Genomic DNA, 25,066 nt, shown 5'->3' on the forward strand with positions numbered 1-25,066 from the left:
AGAGGAGAGGAGAGGAGAGGAGAGGAGAGGAGAGGGTGAAAGTAAAGTTAGAGGAAAGGTTGGAGGAAGCTGCTCCGTCTCTCACTATGATCAAACTGCATTACAAATGTAACACCTTCTAATATCTCCACTGCTGTAGTTATGAACTACTTTGGACAGTTCTCATCTTATCAATCAGATTCCCTCAGTTTGCTTTGAAATGTTTACCTGTCTCCTTCAGTGACAAACACGGAAGAAGTACGTATCTCATCCATGTCTTTCGGTGTCTCATCCATGTCTTTCTGTGTCTCATCCATGTCTTTCGGTGTCTCGTCCATGTCTTTCGGTGTCTCGTCCAAGACTATCTGTGTCTCGTCCATGTCTTTCGGTGTCTCGTCCATGTCTTTCGGTGTCTCATCCATGTCTTTCGGTGTCTCGTCCATGTCTTTCGGTGTCTCGTCCAAGACTATCTGTGTCTCAACCATGTCTTTCGGGGTGTCATCCATCTCTTTCTGTGTCTCCTCCATGACTATCTGTGTCTCAGTCATGACTATCTGTGTCTCAGCCATCTCTATATGTGTCTCAGTCATGACTATCTGTGTCTCAGCCAAGACTATTTGTGTGCCATCCATGACTATCTGTGTCTCAGCCATGTCTTTCAGTTTGTCATCCATGTCTTCCTGTGTCTCATCCAAGACTATCTGTGTCTCATCCATGACTATCTGTGTCTCAGCCATCTCTATCTGTGTCTCTAGCTGTGTCTCAACACCCTATAGTAGCTCACTCAAATGGCTTGGTTAAATTAAGGAAGGATGTTGAGCTAGCCAATACAGGAAGTGATGAGAGTCACTGATCTTGCCATGCCTCTTTTTCAGTTCAGTATGAAGTAGGAACTGATAGATGCTTTACAGAAGTTATCATTCTCTCTCTACAAGCAATCACCCATACAGATGTAGGATTTTCATTTGATCGCCGTGTTGCAGGAGAGCTTTCCTGCAATGCAGGAAATGTAAAACTTCTAGTCTATTTGAGGTTTAAAAAGGCTTCTGAAGTTTGTAATTTACACTTTTCAATTTCATACTTGATTTATCCTTACGAAAAATGTATCAAACCCTTCAAAAATGTCCATTAATAATAATCCACATAATAATTCACATTTCCTGTTGTTGCAGGATTATTTTCTTGCTGTAGAAAACTGGCTCAAATGAAGATCCTCCATCTGTAGCAAGAACCTAAGACTGAAACTAAGGAAACTATAAATAATGAAACTCAGACAGCTTCAGTCTTTATGTTGAGTTCTCCTCCTCTTTAAATTGAATTTGGACATTACAATAGTGATATCTGGCCCCAGTCTGAAACTGTGTCCAAAATGGCACCATATTCCCTTGATAGTGCACTACTTTAGACCAACCAAATGGCACCCTATTCCCGTTATAGTGCACTACTTTAGGCCAGCCAAATGGCACCCTATTCCCGTTATAGTGCACTACTTTAGACCAGACAAATGGCACCCTATTCCCATTATAGTGCACTACTTTATACCAGACAAAATGGCACACTAATCCCTATATAATGCACTACTTTTGGCCAGATGAGGCTCTATATAAGGGTTCGAGTGCCATTTTGGACACACATATAGACTATTTTAGGTGTGTTACCTTGGCGACAGTTTCCCTGCAACTAGGTATGAGGTCACTTCCGCTCCAGCTGCTTCCCCGTTACTGTTGACGTGTCTCATGACTTTAGAGGTATAGGAGATCTTCAGCTCAGATTTCTTCTTCTCCACTACCTAAAAACAAAACAGAGCATTTAGAGGAACACTTTATAGTCCAATTTTAGTTTTGGCATCAAACGTCATTGGCGGTCAAGTTTGGCATCACAGCCCAAACAACAACTTTCCCCTCTTTGCCCTGCCGTGAATAAAGACGACACTGAGACTTGAGTGATGATTGGATACAGCACGGCATATACACAATCGTAACTCTACCTTGTCATCTGTTACTCTTCTTGAAGCGTCTTGTGTCTTGTTGCTGGCTCTTCGTTCCCACTCTACTTCCTTCTCCTCCCTCTCCTCGGGCACAGGTCCAGGACGTGTCTTCAAGCAGGGCCTGATTGGGGAGGCTCCGTTTAGCCTGAGCAGCTGGGGCTGCTGCTGCTGCTGCTGGGGTTGATGCTGCTGGGGTTGCTGCTGCTGGGGTTGATGCTGCTGGGGCTGATGCAGCTGGGGTTGATGCTGCTGGGGCTGCTGCTGCTGGGGTTGATGCTGCTGGGGTTGATGCTGCTGGGGCTGATGCAGCTGGGGCTGATGCTGCTGGGGCTGCTGGGGTTGATGCTGCTGGGGCTGATGCTGCTGGGGCTGATGCTGCTGGGGCTGCTGCTGCTGCTGGGGTTGATGCTGCTGGGGTTGATGCAGCTGGGGCTGATGGTCCTCCCAGGACTCCTGTTCCTCCAGGTGGCGCTGTCTGCGTTTCTCCAACCTCTGGGTCCAGTCACTGAAGCCCTCGTCCTCCTCCAGAGCCAACTGGCAGCCGCTGGCCTTCAGCTCACTCTCACACCTGAAGAGACAGGTAGAATTGTTAATACCAAGTCAAACCTAAAGGTGATCCAGTCATTTCTAACTGTTCATAACTGTTAAACAGATATCTGTCTTGCACAACTGTCCATAGAAATATAGTTCTGTATTCAACATTTCCTTCAACAGTAAGGACAGTGTTAGCCAGGCCAAAGATGGCCAAGTCGACCCTCAAAAAGACAAGCAATACTTACAGCCTTCAACACTTCAACCTAATGCATTGTCAACTGAATTTCAAAACAGGCTAATTCAGCTAAATTCCTAACTGTTTATTTAACACAGTGTAAAAAGTAATTTGTTCTGGTAACTCCTGTTGCCTAGAACCGTTGTAGTAAACCCAACTCAAAGTACAGCAGTATTCAAAACATAAAGAGACATCAGCACCCATATGGTTATCTTCAGAAGTTATAAATACTTAACTGTTTTATGTTTTATTCACTATTTTCCATTAAATTACATGATGTATTCTGAATTAAAATTAGTGAATTAACTTGAACATGAATATGCGTTGTAGTGAACATAAAAAATGCAGGTTCCATCTATTAAATGATTAACGTTCTTTATTCATTTTTGTCAGGTTTAAGTAGTAAGTGGTTTAGATTAGTAATTTTCAGTGGTCGTGTCTTAATGTTTAATATTGTTTTATGCATTTGATGATTTGTCATTTTAACCCACTTTAGCGGACATTGTTGAACACTGTGCTCATTCCTCTAGCAGTAACTGTAGGTAGAGCTGTAACCAGTCATTGTTGAACACTGTGCTCATTCCTCTAGCAGTAACTGTAGGTAGAGCTGTAACCAGTCATTGTTGAACACAGTGCTCATTCCTCTAACAGTATCTGGAGGTAGAGCTGTAACCAGTCATTGTTGAACACAGTGCTCATTCCTCTAGCAGTAACTGTAGGTAGAGCTGTAACCAGTCATTGTTGAACACTGTGCTCATTCCTCTAACAGTAACTGGAGGTATAGCTGTAAGCAGTCATTGTTGAACACTGTGCTCATTCCTCTATTCCTCTAGCAGTAACTAGAGGTAGAGCTGTAACCAGTCCTTGTTGAACACAGTGCTCATTCCTCTAGCAGTAACTGAAGGTAGAGCTGTAACCAGTCCTTGTTGAACACAGTGCTCATTCCTCTAGCAGTAACTGAAGGTAGAGCTGTAACCAGTCCTTGTTGAACACAGTGCTCATTCCTCTAGCAGTAACTGGAGGTAGAGCTGTAACCAGTCCTTGTTGAACACAGTGCTCATTCCTCTAGCAGTAACTGTAGGTAGAGCTGTAACCAGTCATTGTTGAACACAGTGCTCATCCCTCTAGCAGTAACTGGAGGCAGAGCTGTAACCAGTCATTCTTGAACACTGTGCTCATTCCTCTAGCAGTAACTGTAGGTAGAGCTGTAACCAGTCATTGTTGAACACAGTGCTCATCCCTCTAGCAGTAACTGGAGGCAGAGCTGTAACCAGTCATTGTTGAACACAGTGCTCATTCCTCTAACAGTATCTGGAGGTATAGCTGTAACCAGTCATTGTTGAACACAGTGCTCATTCCTCTAGCAGTATCTGGAGGTATAGCTGTAACCAGTCATTGTTGAGCACAGTGCTCATTCCTCTAGTAGTAACTGGAGGTAGAGCTGTAACCAGTCATTGTTGAACACAGTGCTCATTCCTCTAGTAGTAACTGGAGGTAGAGCTGGAACCAGTCATTGTTGAGCACAGTGCTCATTCCTCTAGCAGTAACTGGAGGTAGAGCTGTAACCAGTTATTGTTGAGCACAGTGCTCATTCCTCTAGCAGTAACTGGAGGTAGAGCTGTAACCAGTTATTGTTGAACACAGTGCTCATTCCTCTAGCAGTAACTGTAGGTAGAGCTGTAACCAGTCATTGTTGAACACAGTGCTCATCCCTCTAGCAGTAACTGGAGGTAGAGCTGTAACCAGTCATTGTTGAACACAGTGCTCATCCCTCTAGCAGTAACTGTAGGTAGAGCTGTAACCAGTTATTGTTGAGCACAGTGCTCATTCCTCTAACAGTAACTGTAGGTAGAGCTGTAACCAGTTATTGTTGAGCACAGTGCTCATTCCTCTAGCAGTAACTGGAGGTAGAGCTGTAACCAGTATTGAACACTGTGCTCATTCCTCTAGCAGTAACTGGAGGTAGAGCTGTAACCAGTCATTGTTGAACACAGTGCTCATTCCTCTAGCAGTAACTGGAGGTAGAGCTGTAACCAGTCATTGTTGAACACAGTGCTCATTCCTCTAACAGTAACTGGAGGTATAGCTGTAAGCAGTCATTGTTGAACACAGTGCTCATTCCTCTAGCAGTAACTGGAGGCAGAGCTGTAAGCAATACAGGAAGCTGCATTGTACAGTGAAGAGGCGACTCCGGGATGCTGGCCTTCTAGGCAGAGTTCCTCTGTCCAGTGTCTGTGTTCTTTTGCCCATCTTAATCTTTTCTTTTTATTGGCCAGTCTGAGATATGGCTTTTTTTTGCAACTCTGCCTGAAAGGCCAGACGAGTTTCAGAAGAAAGTTATTTGTTTCTGGCCATTTTGAGCCTGTAATCGAAACCCACAAATGCTGATAATCCAGATTCTCAACTAGTCTAAAGTAGGCCCGTTTTATTGCTTCTTTAATCAGAACAACAGTTTTCAGCTGTGCTAACATAATTGCAAAAGGGTTTTGTAATGATCAATTCACCTTTTAAAATGATAAACTTGGTTTAGCTAACACAACGTGCCATTGGAACACAGGAGTGATGGTTGCTGATAACGGGCCTCTGTACGCCTATGTAGATATTCCATTAAAAAATCTGCCGTTTCCAGCAACAATAGTCATTTACAACACTAACAATGTCTACACTGTATTTCTGATCAATTTTATGTTATTTTAATGGACAGAAAATGTTCTAAGTGACCCCAAACTTTTGAACGGTAATGTACATCTTACACAAATGTTTTTAGAAATATTATATTTTCATCATAGTCTGTTACGTAGGACATCCATCTGGAAGCCAAGAGTTGATTGTCTGCCTCACCCCAAGGACACCAAAACACCAGGTGGCTAAACGTGCTAGCTGCTAACCACTGTGAGAACAATCAGGTGGCTTCTGTATATTGTTAGCGGTCAGCACAATGTTGAAACAATGGGGTGCTAACAGCAGCTTGGCAGGGGAGAAGACAGAGGGGGCTCAGGTACTGTAGAGAGGTCAGGGGACAGGCAGCAGTCACAGGAAGTGAGTCTTTACAGCCAAACAACTGTAGTCAGCCTACAGCAGCCATGTGTGTGTGTGTGTGTGTGTGTGTGTGTGTGTGTGTGTGTGTGTGTGTGTGTGTGTGTGTGTGTGTGTGTGTGTGTGTGTGTGTGTGTGTGTGTGTGTGTGTGTGTGTGTGTGTGTGTAACAGACGGGGGCAATACCAAGGATTTCAAATCAAATCATCAAATCAAATTGTATTGTCACATTCGCCAAATACAACAGGTGTAATTTCACCTTACAGTGAAATGCTTACTTACAAGCCCTTAACCAACAATGCAGTTTTAAGAAAAACCCTAGAAAGTAAGAGATAAGAATAACAAATAATTAAAGAGCAGCAGTAAATAACAATAGCGGGGCTGTATACAGGGGGTACCGGTACAGAGTCAATGTGGAGGCTATATACAGGGGGTACCTGTACAGAGTCAATAAGTCAATGTGCGGGGGACACCAATGTCAAGGTAATTGAGGTAATTATGTACATGTAGGTAGAGTTATTAAAGTGGCTATGCATAGATAATAACAGAGCGTAGCAGCAGAGTTTCGGGGGGGGGGGGGTAATGCAAATAGTCTGGGTAGCCATTTGATTAGCTGTTCAAGAGTCTTATGGCTTGGGGGTAGAAGCTGTTTAGAAGCCTCTTGGACCTAGACTTGGCACTCCGGTACTGCTTGCCGTGCTGTAGCAGAGTGAACAGTCTAAGACTAGGGTGGCTGGAGTCTTTGACAATTTTTAGGGCCTTCCTCTTCCACTGCCTGGTACAGAGGTCCTGGATGGCAGGAAGCGATAGTCCTGTATTGACGCTTTTCCTGTTTGATGGTTCGTCGGAGAGCATAGCTGGATTTCTTATAAGCTTCTGGGTTAGAGTCCTGCTCCTTGAAAGCGGAGCTCCTTTAGCTCAGTGCGGATGTTGCCTGTAATCCATGGCTTCTGGTTGGGGTATGTACGTACAGTCACTGTGGGGACGACGTCCTTGATGCACTTATTGATAAAGCCAGTGACTGATGTGGTGTACTCCTCAATGCCATCGTAAGAATCCCGGAACATGTTCCAGTCTGTGCTAGCAAAACAGTCCTGTCGTTTAGCATCTGCTTCATCTGACCTTTTTTTTATAGACCGAGTCATTGGTGCTTCCTGCTTAATTTTTTTGCTTGTGAGCAGGAATCAGGAGAATAGAGTTGTGGTCAGATTTGCCAAATGGAGGGTGAGGGAGAGCTTTGTACACGTCTCTGTGTGTGGAGTAAAGGTGGTCTAGAATTATTTTCCCTCTGGTTGCACATTTAACATGCTGATAGAAATTAGGTAAAACTGATTTAAGTTTCCCTGCATTAAAGTCCCCGGCCACTAGGAGCACCGCTTCTGGATGAGCGTTTTCCTGTTTGCTTAAGTTTAGCCCAGCAGATGACAGGTGTTAGCCAGACCCCAGGGCCTTTGGCTCGGCGTCATGGTAACGGGACACACACATACGGTGGCCATGGAAACATACACAAACTGAACGACCGACCTCGCTGCCAACGGAACGAACGCCACTGCTGCATCCTGTTTCCTCTGAGTGAGCTTTGGGCTGTGTCCCAAATGGCACCCTATACCCTATATAGTGGTACTACTATAGACCAGAGCCCTATTCCCTATATAGTGGTACTACTATAGACCAGAGCCCTATTCCCTGAATAGTGGTACTACTATAGACCAGAGCCCTATTCCCTGAATAGTGGTACTACTATAGACCAGAGCCCGACGTAGTAGTGCACCACTTTTTACCGGTGCCCTATTCACCATATAGTGCACTACTTTAGACCAGAGCCCGACGTAGTAGTGCACTACTTTTCACCAGAGCCCTATGTAGTAGTGCAAAACACAGGGGATAGGGTGCCCCTTGGGATGCAGTCATGCTCTCTTCCTCTCTTCCTGTAGCCCCGGCCTTCTGTCATTTCTCGTTTCTCATTGTTGCAACATAGCAAAAATAAATACAGTTTAGGTTGATTTATTAATGTGCTGCATAGAAGTTGCATTAAAACATTAACAAGTAGTATAATAACATAATAACATGAACAAGTAGCGTAATAACATTAACAAGTAGAATAATAACATAATAACATTAATTAACAAGTAGTATAATAACATAATAACATTAACAAGTAGTATAATAACATAATAACATTAACAAGTAGAATAATAACATAATAACATTAACAAGTAGAATAATAACATAATAACATAAACAAGTAGTATAATAACATTAACAAGTAGAATAATAACATAATAACATTAACAAGTAGCGTAATAACATTAACAAGTAGTATAATAACATAATAACATTAACAAGTAGAATAATAACATTAACAAGTAGTATAATAACATAATAACATTAACAATTAGAATAATAACATTAACAAGTAGTATATTAACATAATAACATTAACAAGTAGTATAATAACATAATAACATTAACAAGTAGTATAATAACATTAACAAGTAGTATAATAACATAATAACATAAACAAGTAGTATAATAACATTAACAAGTAGTATAATAACATAATAACATTAACAAGTAGTATAATAACATAATAACATTAACAAGTAGTATAATAACATTAACAAGTAGAATAATAACATAATAACATTAACAAGTAGTATAATAACATAATAACATTAACAAGTAGACTAATAACATAATAACATTAACAAGTAGAATAATAACATGAACAAGTAGTATAATAACATAATAACAATAACAAGTAGAATAATAACATTAACAAGTAGTATAATAACATAATAACATTAACAAGTAGTATAATAACATTAACAAGTAGTATAATAACATAATAACATTAACAAGTAGTATAATAACATTAACAAGTAGTATATAACATAATAACATTAATTAATAAGTAGTATAATAACATAATAACATTAACAAGTAGTATAATAACATAATAACATTAACAAGTAGAATAATAACATAATAACATTAACAAGTAGTATAATAACATAATAACATTAACAAGTAGTATAATAACATAATAACATAAACAAGTAGTATAATAACATTAACAAGTAGTATAATAACATTAACAAGTAGTATATAACATAATAACATTAATTAATAAGTAGTATAATAACATAATAACATTAACAAGTAGTATAATAACATAATAACATTAACAAGTAGAATAATAACATAATAACATTAACAAGTAGTATAATAACATAATAACATTAACAAGTAGTATAATAACATAATAACATTAACAAGTAGTATAATAACATAATAACATAAACAAGTAGTATCATAACATTAACAAGTAGTATATAACATAATAACATTAACAAGTAGTATAATAACATAATAACATTAACAAGTAGTATAATAACATAATAACATTAACAAGTAGTATAATAACATAATAACATTAATTAACAAGTAGAATAATAACATAATAACATTAACAAGTAGTATAATAACATAATAATATTAACAAGTAGTATAATAACATAATAACATTAACAAGTAGTATAATAACATAATAACATTAACAAGTAGAATAATAACATAATAACATTAACAAGTAGTATAATAACATAATAACATTAACAAGTAGTATAATAACATTATAACATTAACAAGTAGTATAATAACATTAACAAGTAGAATAATAACATAATAACATTAACAAGTAGTATATAACATAATAACATTAATTAATAAGTAGTATAATAACATAATAACATTAACAAGTAGTATAATAACATAATAACATTAACAAGTAGAATAATAACATAATAACATTAACAAGTAGTATAATAACATAATAACATAAACAAGTAGTATAATAACATAATAACATTAACAAGTAGTATAATAACATTAACAAGTAGTATAATAACATTAACAAGTAGTATAATAACATTAACAAGTAGTATAATAACATGAACAAGTAGTATAATAACATAATAACATTAACAAGTAGTATAATAACATGATAACATTAACAAGTAGTATAATAACATAATAACATTAATTAACAAGTAGAATAATAACATAATAACATTAATTATAATAACATAATAACATAAACAAGTAGTATAATAACATAATAACATTAACAAGTAGTATAATAACATAATAACATTAACAAGTAGAATAATAACATAATAACATTAACAAGTGGTATAACAACATAATAACATTAACAAGTAGAATAATAACATAATAACATTAACAAGTAGTATAATAACATTAACAAGTAGCATAATAACATAAACACATTAACAGGTAGTATAATAACAGAGTTATTCTACCTGGAACCAAAAAGGGTTCTACCTGGAACCAAAAAGGGTTCTACCTGGAAATAAAAAGGGTTCTACCTGGAACTAAAAAGGGTTCTACCTGGAACTAAAAAGGATTCTCCCTGGAACTAAAAAAGGTTATACCTGGAACTAAAAAGGGTTCTCTCTGGAACTAAAAAGGGTTCTACCTGGAACTAAAAAGGGTTCTACCTGGAACTAAAAAGGGTTCCACCTGGAACTAAAAGGGTTCTCCCTGGAACTATAAAGGGTTCTACCTGGAACTAAAAGGGGTTCTCCCTGGAACTATAAAGGGTTCTACCTGGAACTACAAAAGGGTTCTCCCTGGAACTAAAAAGGGTTCTACCTGGAACTTAAAAGGGTTCTCTTATGGGGACAGCCGAAGAAACCTTTGTAACTATTTTTTTCTAAGAGTGTAGCGTAATTAGATCTCTGGTAAAAAAATGAAATATACAAGTGTTTTTCTTCTGGATAAAGGACCATTTATTTCCTGTGTAACATTTGCCAACCACTACCACACACCTGCAGATGTTTCTGTAACTAGATTTTTCTTAACTAGAAATGTAGCATCCTTACAACTACTCATAATGAGTCCATCGTCAAAAAATGTTTGAGTCACCAATAGGTTTGAGTCACCAATAGGTTTGAGTCACCAATAAGTTTGACTAACCAATAGGTTTGACTAACCAATAGGTTTGAGTCACCAATAAGTTTGACTAACCAATAGGTTTGACTAACCAATATGTTTGAGTCACCAATAGGTTTGAGTCACCAATGTATTTGAATAACCAATAGGTTTGAGAAACCAATAGGTTTGATTAACCAATAGGTTTGAGTCACCAATAGGTTTGACTAACCACTAGGTTTGACTAACCAATAGGTTTGAGTCACCAATGTATTTGAATAACCAATAGGGTTGAGAAACCAATAGGTTTGAATAACCAATAGGTTTGAGTCACCAATAGGTTTGAGTAACCAATAAGTTTGATTAACCAATAGGTTTGAGTCACCAATAGGTTTGACTAACCAATAGGTTTGACTAACCAATAGGTTTGAGTCACCAATAGGTTTGAGTCACCAATGTATTTGAATAACCAAAATAGGTTTGAGTCACCAATGTATTTGAGTAACCAAGGGAACAAGAAGTAATAGCCTAAACTACTATCTTTAAGAGGAAACCATTGATTCAATACAATAGACCTGTTGTGGAGGAACATGGCTCACACACACACGCAAATGCACAAACACACACACACACACACACACACACACACACACACACACACACACACACACACACACACACACACACACACACACACACACACACACACACACACACACACACACACACACACACACACACACACACACACTGACTCACTATGTAAGGCATAACAGTAGATAAGCAATGTTAACTCCTTTCCTGATCAGCTCAATGCCTTCCCCTGGGTAGAGCAGTGTCTCTCCCTTCATATCTAGAGTAGTACACATCAACACTGACAGGGCATTTAAAACCAATAGCACAGCAGACTGAAGCCTGCCTCCCAAATAGCACCCTATTCCCCAAGGGCTCTGGTCAAACCTGTTCACTATATAGTGAACAGGGAGCCATTTGGGACACAGACCAGGTCCATTGAGACACAGCCCAGGTCCATATACTGTAAGCCCTGATAGGATACGTGACAGCACTTCATTAGCGAATGCTAGCTAATGTTGTCTTGTTTCCCTACAGTCTAATCAGCACCATTGCGACATCAGTCAGACTACCTACAGTCTATTCAACACCATTGAGACAGCAGTCAGACTACCTATAGTCTATTCAGCACCATTGAGACATCAGTCAGACTACCTACAGTCTATTCAGCACCATTGAGACAGCAGTCAGACTACCTACAGTCTATTCAGCACCATTGAGACATCAGTCAGACTACCTACAGTCTATTCAGCACCATTGAGACAGCAGTCAGACTACCTACAGTCTATTCAGCACCATTGAGACATCAGTCAGACTACCTACAGTCTATTCAGCACCATTGAGACATCAGTCAGACTACCTACAGTCTATTCAGCACCATTGAGACAGCAGTCAGACTACCTACAGTCTATTCAGCACCATTGAGACATCAGTCAGACTACCTATAGTCTATTCAGCACCATTGAGACAGCAGTCAGACTACCTATAGTCTATTCAGCACCATTGAGACATCAGTCAGACTGCCTATAATCTATTCAGCACCATTGAGACAGCAGTCAGACTACCTACAGTCTATTCAGCACCATTGAGACATCAGTCAGACTACCTATAGTCTATTCAGCACCATTGAGACAGCAGTCAGACTACCTATAGTCTATTCAGCACCATTGAGACATCAGTCAGACTACCTATAGTCTATTCAGCACCATTGAGAGAGCAGTCAGACTACCTACAGTCTATTCAGCACCATTGAGACATCAGTCAGACTACCTATAGTCTATTCAGCACCATTGAGACATCAGTCAGACTACCTATAGTCTATTCAGCACCATTGAGAGAGCAGTCAGACTACCTACAGTCTATTCAGCACCATTTAGACATTTTAATTTTTTATATTTTTTATTTAACCTTAATTTAACTAGGCAAGTCAGTTAAGAACAAATTCTTATTTACAATGACAGCCTACCCCGGCCAAACCCTAACCCGGACGAACCTGAGGCAATCGTGCCCCGTCATATGGGACTCCCAATCACGGCCGGGTTGTGATACAGCCCAGGATCGAACCAGGGTGTCTGTAGTGACGCCTCTAGCACTGAGATGCAGTGCCTTAGACCGCTGAACCAGGGTGTCTGTAGTGACTCCTCTAGCGCTGAGATGCAGTGCCTTAGACCGCTGAACCAGGGTGTCTGTAGTGACTCCTCTAGCACTGAGATGCAGTGCCTTAAACCGCTGAACCAGGGTCTGTAGTGACTCCTCTCGCGCTGAGATGCAGTGTCTTAGACCGCTGAACCAGGGTGTCTGTAATGACGCCTCTAGCACTGAGATGCAGTGTCTTAGACCGCTGAACCAGGGTGTCTGTAGTGACTCCTCTAGCGCTGAGATGCAGTGCCTTAGACCGTTGAACCAGGGTCTGTAGTGACTCCTCTAGCGCTGAGATGCAGTGCCTTAGACCGTTGAACCAGGGTCTGTAGTGACTCCTCTAGCACTGAGATGCAGTGCCTTAGACCGCTGAACCAAAGTGTCTGTAGTGACTCCTCTAGCGCTGAGATGCAGTGCCTTAGACCGCTGAACCAGGGTGTCTGTAGTGACTCCTCTAGCGCTGAGATGCAGTGCCTTAGCCCGTTGAACCAGGGTCTGTAGTGACTCCTCTAGCGCTGAGATGCAGTGCCTTAGACCGTTGAACCAGGGTCTGTAGTGACTCCTCTAGCGCTGAGATGCAGTGTCTTAGACCGTTGAACCAGGGTCTGTAGTGACTCCTCTAGCACTGAGATGCAGTGCCTTAGACCGCTGAACCAAAGTGTCTGTAGTGACTCCTCTAGCGCTGAGATGCAGTGCCTTAGACCGCTGAACCAGGGTGTCTGTAGTGACTCCTCTAGCGCTGAGATGCAGTGCCTTAGCCCGTTGAACCAGGGTCTGTAGTGACTCCTCTAGCGCTGAGATGCAGTGCCTTAGACCGTTGAACCAGGGTCTGTAGTGACTCCTCTAGCGCTGAGATGCAGTGTCTTAGACCGTTGAACCAGGGTCTGTAGTGACTCCTCTAGCGCTGAGATGCAGTGCCTTAGACCGCTGAACCAGGGTGTCTGTAGTGACTCCTCTAGCGCTGAGATGCAGTGCCTTAGACCGCTGAACCAGAGTATGTAGTGACTCCTCTAGCGCTGAGATGCAGTGCCTTAGACCGCTGAACCTGAGTATGTAGTGACTCCTCTAGCGCTGAGATGCAGTGCCTTAGACCGCTGAACCAGGGTGTCTGTAGTGACTCCTCTAGCGCTGAGATGCAGTGCCTTAGACCGCTGAACCAGAGTATGTAGTGACTCCTCTAGCGCTGAGATGCAGTGCCTTAGACCGCTGAACCAGAGTATGTAGTGACTCCTCTAGCGCTGAGATGCAGTGCCTTAGACCGCTGAACCAGGGTGTCTGTAGTGACTCCTCTAGAGCTGAAATGCAGTGCCTTAGACCGCTGAACCAGAGTATGTAGTGACTCCTCTAGCGCTGAGATGCAGTGCCTTAGACCGCTGAACCAGGGTGTCTGTAGTGACTCCTCTAGCGCTGAGATGCAGTGCCTTAGACCGCTGAACCAGGGTGTCTGTAGTGACTCCTCTAGCACTGAGATGCAGTGCCTTAAACCGCTGAACCAGGGTCTGTAGTGACTCCTCTTGCGCTGAGATGCAGTGTCTTAGACCGCTGAACCAGGGTGTCTGTAATGACGCCTCTAGCACTGAGATGCAGTGTCTTAGACCGCTGAACCAGGGTGTCTGTAGTGACTCCTCTAGCGCTGAGATGCAGTGCCTTAGACCGTTGAACCAGGGTCTGTAGTGACTCCTCTAGCACTGAGATGCAGTGCCTTAGACCGCTGAACCAGGGTGTCTGTAGTGACGCCTCCAGCACTGAGATGCAGTGCCTTAGACCGCTGAACCAGGGTCTGTAGTGACTCCTCTAGCGCTAAGATGCAGTGCCTTAGACCGCTGAACCAGGGTGTCTGTAGTGACTCCTCTAGCGCTGAGATGCAGTGCCTTAGACCGCTGAACCAGGGTGTCTGTAGTGACTCCTCTAGCGCTGAGATGCAGTGCCTTAAACCGCTGAACCAGGGTGTCTGTAGTGACTCCTCTAGCGCTGAGATGCAGTGCCTTAAACCGCTGAACCAGGGTCTGTAGTGACTCCTCTAGCACTGAGATGCAGTGCCTTAAACCGCTGAACCAGGGTGTCTGTAGTGACTCCTCTAGCACTGAGATGCAGTGCCTTAGACCACTGAACCAGGGTGTCTGTAGTGACTCCTCTAGCGCTGAGATGCAGTGCCTTAGACCGCTGAACCAGAGTATGTAGTGACTCCTCTAGCGCTGAGATGCAGTGCCTTAGACCGCTGAACCAGGGTGTCTGTAGTGACTCCTCTAGAGCTGAAATGCAGTGCCTTAGACCGCTGAACCAGAGTATGTAGTGACTCCTCTAGCGCTGAGATGCAGTGCCTTAGACCGCTGAACCAGGGTGTCTGTAGTGACTCCTCTAGCACTGAGATGCAGTGCCTTAAACCGCTGAACCAGGGTCTGTAGTGACTCCTCTTGCGCTGAGATGCAGTGTCTTAGACCGCTGAACCAGGGTGTCTGTAATGACGCCTCTAGCACTGAGATGCAGTGTCTTAGACCGCTGAACCAGGGTGTCTGTAGTGACTCCTCTAGCGCTGAGATGCAGTGCCTTAGACCGTTGAACCAGGGTCTGTAGTGACTCCTCTAGCGCTGAGATGCAGTGCCTTAGACCGTTGAACCAGGGTCTGTAGTGACTCCTCTAGCACTGAGATGCAGTGCCTTAGACCGCTGAACCAAAGTGTCTGTAGTGACTCCTCTAGCGCTGAGATGCAGTGCCTTAGACCGCTGAACCAGGGTGTCTGTAGTGACTCCTCTAGCACTGAGATGCAGTGTCTTAGACCGCTGAACCAGGGTCTGTAGTGACTTCTCTAGCACTGAGATGCAGTGCCTTAGACCGCTGAACCAGGGTCTGTAGTGACTCCTCTAGCACTGAGATACAGTGTCTTAGACCGCTGAACCAGGGTCTGTAGTGACTCCTCTAGCACTGAGATGCAGTGCCTTAGACCGCTGAACCAGGGTGTCTGTAGTGACGCCTCTAGCGCTGAGATGCAGTGCCTTAGACCGCTGAACCAGGGTGTCTGTAGTGACTCCTCTAGCACTGAGATGCAGTGCCTTAAACCGCTGAACCAGGGTCTGTAGTGACTTCTCTAGCACTGAGATGCAGTGTCTTAGACCGCTGAACCAGGGTCTGTAGTCACGCCTCTAGCACTGAGATGCAGTGTCTTAGACCGCTGAACCAGGGTGTCTGTAGTGACGCCTCTAGCGCTGAGATGCAGTGCCTTAGACCGCTGAACCAGGGTGTCTGTAGTGACTCCTCTAGCACTGAGATGCAGTGCCTTAAACCGCTGAACCAGGGTCTGTAGTGACTTCTCTAGCACTGAGATGCAGTGTCTTAGACCGCTGAACCAGGGTCTGTAGTCACGCCTCTAGCACTGAGATGCAGTGTCTTAGACCGCTGAACCAGGGTCTGTAGTGACTCCTCTAGCGCTGAGATGCAGTGCCTTAGACCGCTGAACCAGGGTGTCTGTAGTGACTCCTCTAGCACTGAGATGCAGTGCCTTAGACCACTGAACCAGGGTGTCTGTAGTGACTCCTCTCGCGCTGAGATGCAGTGCCTTAGACCGCTGAACCAGGGTGTCTGTAGTGACTCCTCTAGCGCTGAGATGCAGTGCCTTAGACCGCTGAACCAGGGTGTCTGTAGTGACTCCTCTAGCACTGAGATGCAGTTTCTTAAACCGCTGAACCAGGGTCTGTAGTGACTCCTCTAGCGCTGAGATGCAGTGTCTTAGACCGCTGAACCAGGGTGTCTGTAGTGACGCCTCTAGCACTGAGATGCAGTGTCTTAGACCGCTGAACCAGGGTGTCTGTAATGACGCCTCTAGCACTGAGATGCAGTGTCTTAGACCGCTGAACCAGGGTGTCTGTAGTGACGCCTCTAGCACTGAGATGCAGTGCCTTAAACCGCTGCGCCACTACAGTAAGCAGTTCACGTCATGCGTTACAGACATGACTTGAGCTAATCAGCCTCTACAGATGACAACAAGCCTGGTGTGGGATGTCTCATCTTACACCCTAGTGCAGTCTATGATAACCAGAGCAGTATGTTCTATTGTAGGATTCTACAGCAGGAAAGTGTTGGCTGTTAGCCTCCATTCAGCTTTGTGACTTACAATGGATATAGCTCCAGGAGCGCATTGTCCGGTGTGGGGCTGGTGGTGCTGGCTGGGCCAGTGTGGGTGTGGGGGACCTGGTCTCCCTGTCTCTCCCTGGCCCTCCGTCGCTGTTCCCGCTCTATCTCCTCAGCATCCTCAATACTGCGCTGGGCCGTCACCCTGGAACACAGAGACAGTGAAAGAGAATATAAAAATAATCAGACCTATTATATTTTATTATATTATATTTTATTATATTATATTTTATTATTTTTTATTTTTTATTTTATTCTATTTTATTCTATTCTATTCTATTTTATTTTATTTTATTATATTATATTATATTATATTTTATTATATTCTATTATATTTTATTTTATTATATTATATTTTGTTTGCATATGGACAGAGTGAGAAACACACAGGAAGTCTACAAACACATTCCCTCCTTCTGGTGAGATAAAAGTGAGAGGAACAAAGTGAAAACCAGAGGAGATATGAAACACACATGAAGCCCTCAAACACATTTACTACCCAGATACTGGTGAGGTAGAAAGACACACATGAGAAACACGTAACTGAACGGAAAGTTAACAGTTATCGAACCCAGGTCATCTGCATGACACAAAACTGTGTTAGTCAACTGAGCTGAAGGCTAATAATTCACTCTGACAACTAACAGGTCTCAGGCAAGGTTTCTTTCCGTTGGAGCGCATCTGGTACACATATTGTGTCGTCGGGGGAAACAATCTCTGTTGCAGTTGTATCTTCCTCCTACACGTCTATTAGGGAAAGTGAGGAAACCTAGTCAGTTGTACAACTGAACGCCTTCAACTGAAATGTGTCTTCCTCCTACACGTCTATTAGGGAAAGGGAGGATACCTAGTCAGTTGTACAACTGAATGCCTTCAACTGAAATGTGTCTTCCTCCTACAGGTCTATTAGGGAAAGGGGAAGTGGGGAAACCTAGTCAGTTGTACAACTGAATGCCTTCAACTGAAATGTGTCTTCCTCCTACAGGTCTATTAGGGAAAGGGGGGAAACCTAGTCAGTTGTACAACTGAACGCCTTCAACTGAAATGTGTCTTCCTCATTTAACCCAATCCCTCTGAATCAGAGAGGTGCGGGGGGGCTGCCTTAATCGACGTCCACGTCTTCGGCGCCCCGGGGAACAGTGGGTTAATTGTCTTGTTCAGGGGCAGAACGACAGATTTTTACCCTTGTCGGCTCGGGGATTCGATCCAGCAACCTTTCGGTTACTGGCCGCAATGCTCTCTATGGAGATGTGAAGGCACAAATGAGCTCAATTAAACATGTTCATCTAATATTACACAGGAAACACTAAACAGGAGATAAATAGGAGGACAGAGCTCATGTCATGTATCACACTTAAACGTAGTGTCCACAAAGTACCAGTCGGTCAGACCAGGAAACAGAGACAGATCTACCACCAAAGAGCTTTTCTTTACCATGACAAAACCAGATGTGGGAAGCCCATGTCTGTTCAGGGAATAGTGCTGGCCATCCAACAACAGAAACACCAAACTGTCTCTGTGTTTACATCTGCACTAAACACATGGGTCTCTGCGGCGGCCATCTTGGAATAGCACTGATAACGAGTGTATTGGGAGCAGGAGGTGTCCAGAAACGTCTCAATGATATAATGAGGATACACCAATATCTATCCACCACAGTTCACATACATGAAGAAGACGCACTAGAGAATCACACTGTTAAAATGAAGTGCTTTGTAACACCAAAACTAGTGACATCTGAGCTGCCACCAACAAGAAGGAAAAGAAACCTTAACATGACATGGTGTGTTGTAACACCACTTAATCAATATGTTCTGAAACATGACATGGTGTGTTGTAACACCACTTAATCAATATGTTCTGAAACATGACATGGTGTGTTGTAACACCACTTAATCAATATGTTCTGAAACATGACATGGTGTGTTGTAACACCACTTAACCAATATGTTCTGAAACATGACATGGTGTGTTGTAAAACCAGTTAATCAATATGTTCTGAAACATGACATGGTGTGTTGTAACACCAGTTAATCAATATGTTCTGAAACATGACATGGTGTGTTGTAACACCACTTAATCAATATGTTCTGAAACATGACATGGTGTGTTGTAACACCGGTTAATCAATATGTTCTGAAACATGACATGGTGTGTTGTAACACCAGTTAACCAAGTGTTGTGCAACACTTTGCCAGGGTGTGGGAGCACTACCAGAAAAGGTTGAAAACACTATGTTGGTCTTCCGAGTTCTGTCTAGTGCAGAATTAGACGCTTTCTCCTTTGGTGTAGTTTCCTCGCTCTATAGCTCCTAAACACTGTGATGGCATTTCACATCCTGTCTAGTGCAGAATTAGACGCTTTGTCCTTTGGTGTAGTTTCCTCGCTCTATAGCTCCTAAACACTGTGATGGCATTTCACCTCCTGTCTAGTGCAGAATTAGACGCTTTGTCCTTTGGTGTAGTTTCCTCGCTCTATAGCTCCTAAACACTGTGATGGCATTTCACATCCTGTCTAGTGCAGAATTAGACGCTTTCTCCTTTGGTGTAGTTTCCTCCCTCTATAGCTCCTAAACACCGTGATGGCATTTCACATCCTGTCTAGTGAAGAATTAGACGCCTTCTCTTTTGGTGTCGTTTACTGCCTCTATAGCTCCTAAACACTATGACGGCGTTCCACATCCTGTCTAGTGAAGAATTAGATCCCTTTTTCTGAAGAATTTGAATGTTTAACATTGATGTATCTATTCATTTGCCATTTTAACACATTTCGACAACAGTAACTAGAGGTTTTGCAAAAAGTATTTTTCTTAATTTGCCTCCACCATCGACAGTTGGAAATGTGGGAACGGTTCGTCCAATCATTGAACGTCATTTTGCCTGACGGTTTTAATATCAGTTTATCGTGATCCATTACACCTCATGGCGGCAAGCTGCTTAATACTGATATTGAAGTCTACTTTTCTTTCTACAAACATGCACACAACACTGTGTAAAATAATCATCAAGTGTAAACATGTAGAATTACCCATAATCCTCTAAAAACAGAGCCACGTGGCAAAATGGGATTAAAACCAATGAGTTCAATCACTCAATGTTCTCTCTCTTTTGTTTTCTCATAAAATATAATTACATTTTAACCAGCTCACATGACAGATAACTCTACTGTAACCCTACTAACTAACCAGCTCACCTGACAGATAACTCTACTGTAACCCTACTAACTAACCAGCTCACCTGACAGATAACTCTACTGTGACCCTACTAACTAACCAGCTCACCTGACAGATAACTCTACTGTGACCCTACTAACTAACCAGCTCACCTGACAGATAACTCTACTGTAACCCTACTAACTAACCAGCTCACCTGACAGATAACTCTACTGTGACCCTACTAACTAACCAGCTCACCTGACAGATAACTCTACTGTGACCCTACTAACTAACCAGCTCACCTGACAGATAACTCTACTGTGACCCTACTAACTAACCAGCTCACCTGACAGATAACTCTACTGTGACCCTACTAACTAACCAACTCACCTGACAGATAACTCTACTGTGACCCTACTAACTAACCAGCTCACCTGACAGATAACTCTACTGTGACCCTACTAACTAACCAGCTCACCTGACAGATAACTCTACTGTGACCCTACTAACTAACCAGCTCACCTGACAGATAACTCTACTGTGACCCTACTAACTAACCAGCTCACCTGACAGATAACTCTACTGTGACCCTACTAACTAACCAGCTCACCTGACAGATAACTCTTCTGTGACCCTACTAACTAACCAACTCACCTGACAGATAACTCTACTGTGACCCTACTAACTAACCAGCTCACCTGACAGATAACTCTACTGTGACCCTACTAACTAACCAACTCACCTGACAGATAACTCTACTGTAACCCTACTAACTAACCAGCTCACCTGACAGATAACTCTACTGTAACCCTTCTAACTAACCAGCTCACCTGACAGATAACTCTACTGTAACCCTACTAACTAACCAGCTCACCTGACAGATAACTCTACTGTGACCCTACTAACTAACCAGCTCACCTGACAGATAACTCTACTGTGACCCTACTAACTAACCAGCTCACCTGACAGATAACTCTACTGTGACCCTACTAACTAACCAACTCACCTGACAGATAACTCTACTGTGACCCTACTAACTAACCAACTCACCTGACAGATAACTCTACTGTGACCCTACTAACTAACCAGCTCACCTGACAGATAACTCTACTGTAACCCTACTAACTAACCAGCTCACCTGACAGATAACTCTACTGTGACCCTACTAACTAACCAACTCACCTGACAGATAACTCTACTGTGACCCTACTAACTAACCAGCTCACCTGACAGATAACTCTACTGTAACCCTACTAACTAACCAACTCACCTGACAGATAACTCTACTGTAACCCTACTAACTAACCAGCTCACCTGACAGATAACTATACTGTAACCCTATTAACTAACCAGCTCACCTGACAGATAACTCTACTGTAACCCTACTAACTAACCAGCTCACCTGACAGATAACTCTACTGTGACCCTACTAACTAACCAACTCACCTGACAGATAACTCTACTGTAACCCTACTAACTAACCAACTCACCTGACAGATAACTCTACTGTGACCCTACTAACTAACCAGCTCACCTGACAGATAACTATACTGTAACCCTACTAACTAACCAGCTCACCTGACAGATAACTATACTGTAACCCTATTAACTAACCAGCTCACCTGACAGATAACTCTACTGTGACCCTACTAACTAACCAGCTCACCTGACAGATAACTCTACTGTAACCCTACTAACTAACCAGCTCACCTGACAGATAACTCTACTGTGACCCTACTAACTAACCAGCTCACCTGACAGATAACTCTACTGTAACCCTACTAACTAACCAGCTCACCTGACAGATAACTCTACTGTGACCCTACTAACTAACCAGCTCACCTGACAGATAACTCTACTGTAACCCTACTAACTAACCAGCTCACCTGACAGATAACTCTACTGTAACCCTACTAACTAACCAGCTCACCTGACAGATAACTCTACTGTGACCCTACTAACTAACCAGCTCACCTGACAGATAACTCTACTGTGACCCTACTAACTAACCAGCTCACCTGACAGATAACTCTACTGTAACCCTACTAACTAACCAGCTCACCTGACAGATAACTCTTCTGTGACCCTACTAACTAACCAGCTCACCTGACAGATAACTCTACTGTGACCCTACTAACTAACCAGCTCACCTGACAGATAACTCTACTGTGACCCTACTAACTAACCAGCTCACCTGACAGATAACTCTACTGTGACCCTACTAACTAACCAGCTCACCTGACAGATAACTCTACTGTAACCCTACTAACTAACCAGCTCACCTGACAGATAACTCTACTGTGACCCTACTAACTAACCAGCTCACCTGACAGATAACTCTACTGTGACCCTACTAACTAACCAACTCACCTGACAGATAACTCTACTGTGACCCTACTAACTAACCAGCTCACCTGACAGATAACTCTACTGTGACCCTACTAACTAACCAGCTCACCTGACAGATAACTCTACTGTGACCCTACTAACTAACCAGCTCACCTGACAGATAACTCTACTGTGACCCTACTAACTAACCAACTCACCTGACAGATAACTCTACTGTAACCCTACTAACTAACCAGCTCACCTGACAGATAACTCTACTGTGACCCTACTAACTAACCAGCTCACCTGACAGATAACTCTACTGTAACCCTACTAACTAACCAGCTCACCTGACAGATAACTCTACTGTGACCCTACTAACTAACCAGCTCACCTGACAGATAACTCTACTGTGACCCTACAAACTAACCAGCTCACCTGACAGATAACTCTACTGTGACCCTACTAACTAACCAACTCACCTGACAGATAACTCTACTGTAACCCTACTAACTAACCAACTCACCTGACAGATAACTCTACTGTAACCCTACTAACTAACCAACTCACCTGACAGATAACTCTACTGTGACCCTACTAACTAACCAGCTGACCTGACAGATAACTCTACTGTGACCCTACTAACTAACCAGCTCACCTGACAGATAACTCTACTGTAACCCTACTAACTAACCAACTCACCTGACAGATAACTCTACTGTGACCCTACTAACTAACCAACTCACCTGACAGATAACTCTACTGTAACCCTACTAACTAACCAGCTCACCTGACAGATAACTCTTCTGTGACCCTACTAACTAACCAACTCACCTGACAGATAACTCTACTGTGACCCTACTAACTAACCAGCTCACCTGACAGATAACTCTACTGTAACCCTATTAACTAACCAGCTCACCTGACAGATAACTCTACTGTGACCCTACTAACTAACCAACTCACCTGACAGATAACTCTACTGTAACCCTACTAACTAACCAACTCACCTGACAGATAACTCTACTGTAACCCTACTAACTAACCAACTCACCTGACAGATAACTCTACTGTAACCCTACTAACTAACCAGCTCACCTGACAGATAACTCTACTGTGACCCTACTAACTAACCAGCTCACCTGACAGATAACTCTACTGTGACCCTACTAACTAACCAGCTCACCTGACAGATAACTCTACTGTAACCCTACTAACTAACCAGCTCACCTGACAGATAACTCTACTGTGACCCTACTAACTAACCAGCTCACCTGACAGATAACTCTACTGTGACCCTACTAACTAACCAGCTCACCTGACAGATAACTCTACTGTAACCCTACTAACTAACCAGCTCACCTGACAGATAACTCTTACTGTGACCCTACTAACTAACCAGCTCACCTGACAGATAACTCTACTGTGACCCTACTAACTAACCAGCTCACCTGACAGATAACTCTACTGTGACCCTACTAACTAACCAGCTCACCTGACAGATAACTCTACTGTGACCCTACTAACTAACCAGCTCACCTGACAGATAACTCTACTGTAACCCTACTAACTAACCAGCTCACCTGACAGATAACTCTACTGTGACCCTACTAACTAACCAGCTCACCTGACAGATAACTCTACTGTGACCCTACTAACTAACCAGCTCACCTGACAGATAACTCTACTGTGACCCTACTAACTAACCAACTCACCTGACAGATAACTCTACTGTGACCCTACTAACTAACCAGCTCACCTGACAGATAACTCTACTGTGACCCTACTAACTAACCAGCTCACCTGACAGATAACTCTACTGTGACCCTACTAACTAACCAACTCACCTGACAGATAACTCTACTGTGACCCTACTAACTAACCAACTCACCTGACAGATAACTCTACTGTAACCCTACTAACTAACCAGCTCACCTGACAGATAACTCTTACTGTGACCCTACTAACTAACCAGCTCACCTGACAGATAACTCTACTGTGACCCTACTAACTAACCAGCTCACCTGACAGATAACTCTACTGTGACCCTACTAACTAACCAACTCACCTGACAGATAACTCTACTGTGACCCTACTAACTAACCAGCTCACCTGACAGATAACTCTACTGTAACCCTACTAACTAACCAGCTCACCTGACAGATAACTCTACTGTGACCCTACTAACTAACCAACTCACCTGACAGATAACTCTACTGTAACCCTACTAACTAACCAACTCACCTGACAGATAACTCTACTGTGACCCTACTAACTAACCAGCTCACCTGACAGATAACTCTACTGTGACCCTACTAACTAACCAGCTCACCTGACAGATAACTCTACTGTGACCCTACTAACTAACCAACTCACCTGACAGATAACTCTACTGTAACCCTACTAACTAACCAGCTCACCTGACAGATAACTCTACTGTAACCCTACTAACTAACCAGCTCACCTGACAGATAACTCTACTGTAACCCTACTAACTAACCAGCTCACCTGACAGATAACTC

The 25,066-nt window shown here is 42.6% G+C and overlaps 1 protein-coding gene across 1 annotated transcript in view; it reads right to left on the minus strand.

Moving 5' to 3' along the window:
• The window catches only part of LOC120037875 (non-muscle caldesmon-like), a 43,010-nt gene extending 42,258 nt beyond the window's left edge, over positions 1-752 (minus strand). The window contains exon 1 of the mRNA XM_038983840.1: positions 208-752. Coding sequence (XP_038839768.1) covers positions 208-716 — 509 coding nt within the window. The 5' untranslated portion in view covers positions 717-752. The remainder of the gene's footprint in view (positions 1-207) is intronic.
• Between the last annotated feature and the right edge of the window lie 24,314 nt (positions 753-25,066).

The sequence above is a fragment of the Salvelinus namaycush genome, unplaced genomic scaffold, assembly GCF_016432855.1.
Source record: "Salvelinus namaycush isolate Seneca unplaced genomic scaffold, SaNama_1.0 Scaffold195, whole genome shotgun sequence".
Lineage (NCBI taxonomy): Eukaryota > Metazoa > Chordata > Actinopteri > Salmoniformes > Salmonidae > Salvelinus > Salvelinus namaycush.